General features: G+C 36.9%; 1 protein-coding gene across 2 annotated transcripts in view; it reads right to left on the reverse strand.

The window, feature by feature from the left end:
* Positions 1-3,978: 3,978 nt before the first annotated feature.
* The window catches only part of LOC111269806 (prostatic acid phosphatase), a 6,742-nt gene continuing 4,334 nt past the window's right edge, over positions 3,979-6,386 (reverse strand). For both annotated transcript variants that reach the window (XM_022849650.2, XM_022849660.2), the window contains exons 4-5: positions 5,073-5,230; positions 3,979-4,680 (exon numbers count right to left, since the gene is read on the reverse strand). In XM_022849650.2, the coding sequence (XP_022705385.1) occupies positions 4,251-4,680; positions 5,073-5,230 (588 nt within the window). In that variant the 3' untranslated portion in view covers positions 3,979-4,250. The remainder of the gene's footprint in view (positions 4,681-5,072; positions 5,231-6,386) is intronic.

Genomic DNA, 6,386 nt, shown 5'->3' on the forward strand with positions numbered 1-6,386 from the left:
ATTTTTAATTGCTGTTAATAGTTTTGATTTTTTCGTGAAAAACCAAATATGTTATTATAAGCTCTTGAAATGTTAACTAGTGGATCTCGTCAATTCAAACGCGCGGCAGCATGTTTCCAGCATGCTTACGTAATTGAACTCATAGCTACAAGGTAGGTTAAAAAGCACGGCTTTGAAAAGCCCCTGTTTGTTACCGTTTCATTTTAGAAACTTACATGTATTGCACTTGCAACTGTCGGTAAAAGACAAAAAACAATCGAATAAAAACGTTCTGATAACAACAATTATCTGATTGTGTAGAAGTAAAAAACGTTGGTTAATAGTATACCTATTAACACCGCCGAAAAACTAGGACATAATCAAGCACTGGATTACTAGAGGCAATATGCCTTTTAAAAGCCTGATCAAAGAAAATGCTTGCTAATACACAAATATCATTGCCTGTTACCATTTAGCACTTGTGGCAACGACATGGAGTACGACAGTATTGTCTTAAGCTCGTTTTGTTTTGTTTGTAATGAGGTGAACATCATGCGTCTCCAGATGTTCAGGTTTGGAGTACCGAATTTTGTTGTTAGGTTAAACGCCTATGTATTAAAACAAGGTGTGATAAATGTATCTTGTCATTTTCAAATTTTTTTGATCCAAACACACACCCACACGCAGAAAAAAAAAAAAAATATATATATATATATATATATGTAGGTCTCTAATGAGTAACTAATTTTGTGGAGGAAATACGTCGTACGTGATACTATGTTCAGGGCTATATCAACAAAAAATCGTAGAGCAAAAGCGATAGCACAACTTGTTATTTGTTTGTTATGTTCCGGAAATGTTTTTTTGCCCAATTTCATCTAGTAGGACAGCAAAAAAGCATATGCCACTGAAGCTCTATGTGGAAAAATGAAAAGTGAATAATCTCAATTTCACGTTCGGTCTCATTCGATAAAATTTGACGGTGGTATGAAAAAACTAAATAGTTCAATTAAGACGACCTTTAGTTAATCCTATGTTTATGTTACATATATGCAGGATGTTGAGCCTAAATCTGGACTAAGACTGCATCTATTCTATATCTATCTAAGACTTCAGGTATTTTAACGTTACTATTTTGCATGCGCTAAAAGTGTCATTTAGACGGCTATAATTATTTTACATTACTGCCGTTTTCCCCGACTACAACTATAATAATAAATTACTCATTAGCCATTCTCGTAAAGCGTTTTTTGGTGCGTGAACACTTGTTAATGTATAGACAACAAATTTCGGTGAAATTATATTTTGGATTGATATCCCGCCTACGAAATTCAACGGGTCGAAACTGCCAAAAAGTCCAAAAGGGGCAAAATATCTCCAAAAGAGTAATTGATCAAGCTTATCTATCTAGATGGCCACTCTCTTTTGTCCAAAACGGCTGTTAATTTTTATTATGTCGCTTTTTATGCAATTTGTGAAGATTTTCTACCTCATGACGAATCTGACTATTGAGAATCATCCGGTTTATCTCGTGAAGGTCTTCATCAGACTTCACGGACGCAATAACGTGGACCGTAGCCTTTGGTTGATGTCTTGCCTAGCGCGAGGAGATTGTAGAGAAGCTGGTCTTTGATCAAATTCTGAAAACGACGGTTTGACAAAACCTGAACGCGACGAAAGGTTTGTTCTAAAAATAGTGAACATAACGGAACCTATTTGCGTTATTTTCCAGCGAGGAAACATTACGACTTTCAGGCTATATGGGACAGCTAAGTATCTTTGCGTATTATTGAATTTTAGTTGAGCGATAACGCTACCTTGTTTCACGACTACAGTTTTGCCTGTTTCAAGGACAAACTGTAAAATCATAAGATCAAGTTATTATCGTCTTAGAACTTATGTTGGCAAAGGTGAGATGGAACTAAATGGGCCATCGCATTTCGAATCCATTCTATTATACACAAAGGTAACTACAAAGGTGCTTGCAGAGTGCAACTCAGCACAATAGGGACGCAGATATGTGTATATATGTCAATTTAAAGTAAGACATCGTAGTTTTGTATCTATCGTGCCACATGGAATCGCTCTTAAAACAAATTGTCGACGACCTAACGCATTGTACTGGTGAAACAATGTTTCACACCTATGCACCACAGTAAGATTAATGATCACGAGAATTTACTACGTATCATTATCTAAACCAGAATCATACATAACTATAATTGTTATACAGACTTCAATTAAATCAAGCTGGCTTTGAAGAACGGCGCGCATATTCCTACCGTCTTTCTTTCTCTTCGCACAAAACACAACTCGTGGATGTGCCATTTGGGTCATTTAGCATGGTCGACTCCACATAGCGTGGTAGGATCCATCTACTCTGGGCCTTTAGTAGACGGATCATAGCCTTTGAGCTGCTTAACTCGTTCGTAAATGATTAGGGCTCGGCTTTTCTTACCATTACCGTAGTTTTTCTAGCGTTTCTTCTTCAACCCACTTAAATGACTGACTTTTTCGAAAATTACTAGCGGCCCAAATAGTCCTATTTTTGTGGGCTAAATGAACTAACGATACAGATGTCTTCAACTGACATGTCATCGAAAATGAATAAATGATACTGAGCCTATTTAAATAATAGAAGAGCCTTGACCCAATAAGCTGATATATTATTTTCGTTCTAACGATGGTGTTCAATAAATTCTTGGCCCATATAGCTATACTTTATTCTATATATTAGAAGCGTTGTTTCGTTGGCATCTTACATGCATTTAACTAGCATGAGACAGGTGAACGCATCCATAAGGAATAACTTTGAGTGACTCCTATAAAAAAAAGTCTAGTTTTTTTTACAGAAAAAACCTACACAGAAATAGCTATATGATTTCGGTAGTTTTTAAAAAAAAAAAGTATTTGCGCTGAACGTGATGAGCAGAGATGATTCTTTCAGAGAATAAAGTGAGGCATTATGGGGGAAACAATAATTTTATTGAATGTCTACTAAATAGTGACTTATACGTATAAAGTGCGAATAATAGTTTCACATCACAATAGTGGTGACTAACTATTTCGTTCGTAAATGAATGAATAAGTCGTTCGAATTTTCGCGCTTTTGCGTCATCATTTGATGCCATTCTGGAAGACCTTTGATAGCGATTGCAGATAAAAACGTTGTACTTCCTAAGGTTTGCTTTGACCGCCAGGAAATTGTTGATCATGAGTTCATGCCGTATGATTCGACGCTTCCCGATGAGTACTATCGAAATATTTTCACATGGCACGAGTTTCTTCAACGCAAGAGGCCAAAATTAAAGTATAGAAGGTCTTAGGTCCTCTAGCACAATAACACACCAAACCGCATTTTACCACTTGCATAACAGTTTTTGCTAAAAAGGTCTGTGTGTCTGCCCTGACCTTGCTGTTCAGCGGACTGAGTCCCCTGTGATTTTTCCCTATTCCAAAAACAAAAAGGAAGCATTGTAACACGCTAAAAGAAATGATAAAAAAATTCGCTGGCTCTAAGGGCTATCTGGTTGAATTTAAAAAGGGGTTTAGGGGTTGGTTCGAGCGGTGGCATTGGTCTGCGCATCTGGCGGAAATTACTTCAAAAAGCATAACTTGAAATTAGGACTACTAAAAAATATTCACCAACCTGAAACAAACGATACATTTTTGAACAGACGGATTAATTGTGTGCGCAGTATTAAGCGAATATTATGCCGTGCAGGTAAGCGAACTAGGCTAGAATTCATGGTTATCGCAACACATCGCCAACACCGATAATTTGGGGATCGGGGGTATCTTTTTACGCTACAGCTTAAAAAAAAGAGTATTTGCACTTTTAAGTCGTTTGCTAATACCGGTTTTTCGCTTTATAATCTTCTGTTTATTTGTGTACTTTCATATTAGTACTAGGGAAGTTAATCAATATTACTTTAGTTAGTTAAATGTTGGTTGATGCTGCTCTTCCTTGTCCAAAACTAAAATAAGCACATCATTGAATGCAAATACATAACTTTATTGAGTTCGAGTTTAAAAAAGCTATTAAATCATTTTAACTAGAATTGGTGTTTGTTTCAATCGGTGAAATATGTAATGATATTTAACTTCACCGACTGAACGTTTCGAAAAGTGGCTAACTCTTGAACCAACTCAGCTTAGGCAAACACGATACGTTTTCAGTACAAATCACAGCCTTACCTGAATTGTTGCGAAGATTTTTAAAATCAGCTTTAAATATCAACCGTGGTAACATTTCTTAGACACTCGTCAAGTTAAATTTTGGCATCATTACCAAAATATCCACAATTAGTTATATTGAGCCTATGCTCGTAAAAGGTTCTCATAATGTGAAGAACCTCACCTAATTCGTCAATTATCTGGCCACCGGCGTTCTTCATTTTTAGGTACTCATCCGGCTGATAGACCCAATTAGTTGTAAGGCCTTCACTCATTCTTAAAGCCACACGGAATTGATCAGTCTTACCAGGGGTCTCATGCTTCCACAGTTCGAATGCCATTGTGGAAAGTGGCTCAGCAGCCTTGTTTCTGATGCCTAACGCACGCAGACACGAAAGAACACTGATATCGTGAAACGAAAAAAGGGACAGCTTAAATTTAGAGTTGCCTTCTGAGGAGCTTTGCAGCTGATCGGCGATTCCGTTTAACAGGTGGTGCCCGTAATAAGGGCCGAGCACGTCGATACTGTTGACAACCGAGAAAAGTATACGGATCGATTACCATAAGGATGACCTATTAGATGTGTCCGCAACTTATTTATATAGATAGTATTCTTTGTTCACGTAAGCGGTAGAGGCTACCTTAGCACGCGCATATAGTTAGCAAGATGCCAGCACGTTACCCGTCAACAAGGAATTAGTCAAACTATTTCTTCAATGATTATTAGTATTACCACCAAAAAGATACTCTATAGCTGTTAATGTGCGCTAAATTACTGAACGATCCTTTTTCTAGAATTAAAAAAAAAAGAAGGATGTTATCTATGGACAAAAAATGGTTGTGTATGAGATAAAAAGGGGCCCCTGCTTTTTAAGAAGAGGAACGCAATATACAGAAATGGTAGCAGCTCTTATTACCTGAATTCGAGAATATAAAGTCGGGAAAACTCTCTTGTCTTGGGGTACTTCAATATCCAGTGATCATCTTTAGTAAATCGCTGCTCGAAGTCAATCGACACGAAGCCTTCCATGTATGCCATGTAGAAGTAGCTCAACGATTGATTATGCTCACCTGTCTAGAACAGGAAAAGAAATACAAAATGCTTATACGCTAATTGAAAGACTACTTTTTTTATCTGTTGGCCAGCAATGCAAGTTTTAGTTGAAACAAAATACTAAGTAGGTCTTCAGAGTACTTCCCATATAGATTCGTGGCGGACTCATTTATCTGACCGCAAACAACGCCGCTTCACGCAAGCAATATTTCTATTATTATTTGGAAAACATAGACTTAGGAGATTTCAGTAAAAGCAGCATGAACATGGTGCGGTTAGTAGCAATGTAAGACTTACAATGTGAAGAAGCAAAGGACCCAAATCCATGTTGGCTAAAAACGACGATAGCAATTTCATATCGCGCGTAAATAATCAAGTGTTCCCTTTTTATTCTGAACGAAAAAGGTCGTCGACCTAAACTGCATTTTAAGTTAAGTTCAGTAACTTTCGTCTTTGTAGTTCCTCCGACAGCAGCATATATAGAAATGTACTTAGACCCTTTTCATGGAAAACCCTAAACCTGCCTACGCCTGCCGATATTGCATAGTGTACATATTATGTAAATTTTTTTTAGGATATTTTGTCAGAGGCTTTGTCAGAGTTTGTCAGTAGTATATATATATATATATATATATATGTATATCGATTTAAGTCCTTTTGAGCTGAAACCATGTGCCTTCTTTTACGCAGCATTATTAATTATACGACCATTAAAAACACTGAAGTAAATTATAAATGGCAGGCAACAGAATACTTCCGTTTTTTAAAGTTTTTTTTTTACCATAGCTACACAAGCGATTACCTCACTAAGGTAACTTAAGTTTCTGATCTACAAGCTGTCCACATTCAAAAGTCTTCATTAGATAGCCGACGACATCTTCATTTTTACGTAAAATTTCAGTTTGTTTATTCATTGCAGTTTTTCACTTATCCAGTTATTGCGATGAGTCACACTGTGTTTTCTAAGATCGGTCGCAAGTAATTGTCTAAGGAGACCTTCAGATTATCTTGGCGCTGCAACCAAGAAATATCAATACATCAAGTTCACGGCATGGCTTACGCAACTACACTTATCAAATGATGTCAATGGCACTATATTGCCCATAATGTAGATATTACGTAACAGAAGGCGCATATGGAAGGTCTGTGCTCAAAAAGGCGTAGATCCATATTATAT

This window comes from Varroa jacobsoni, unplaced genomic scaffold (assembly GCF_002532875.2).
Source record: "Varroa jacobsoni isolate VJ856 unplaced genomic scaffold, vjacob_1.0 scaffold_152, whole genome shotgun sequence".
Taxonomy (NCBI): Eukaryota; Metazoa; Arthropoda; class Arachnida; order Mesostigmata; family Varroidae; genus Varroa; species Varroa jacobsoni.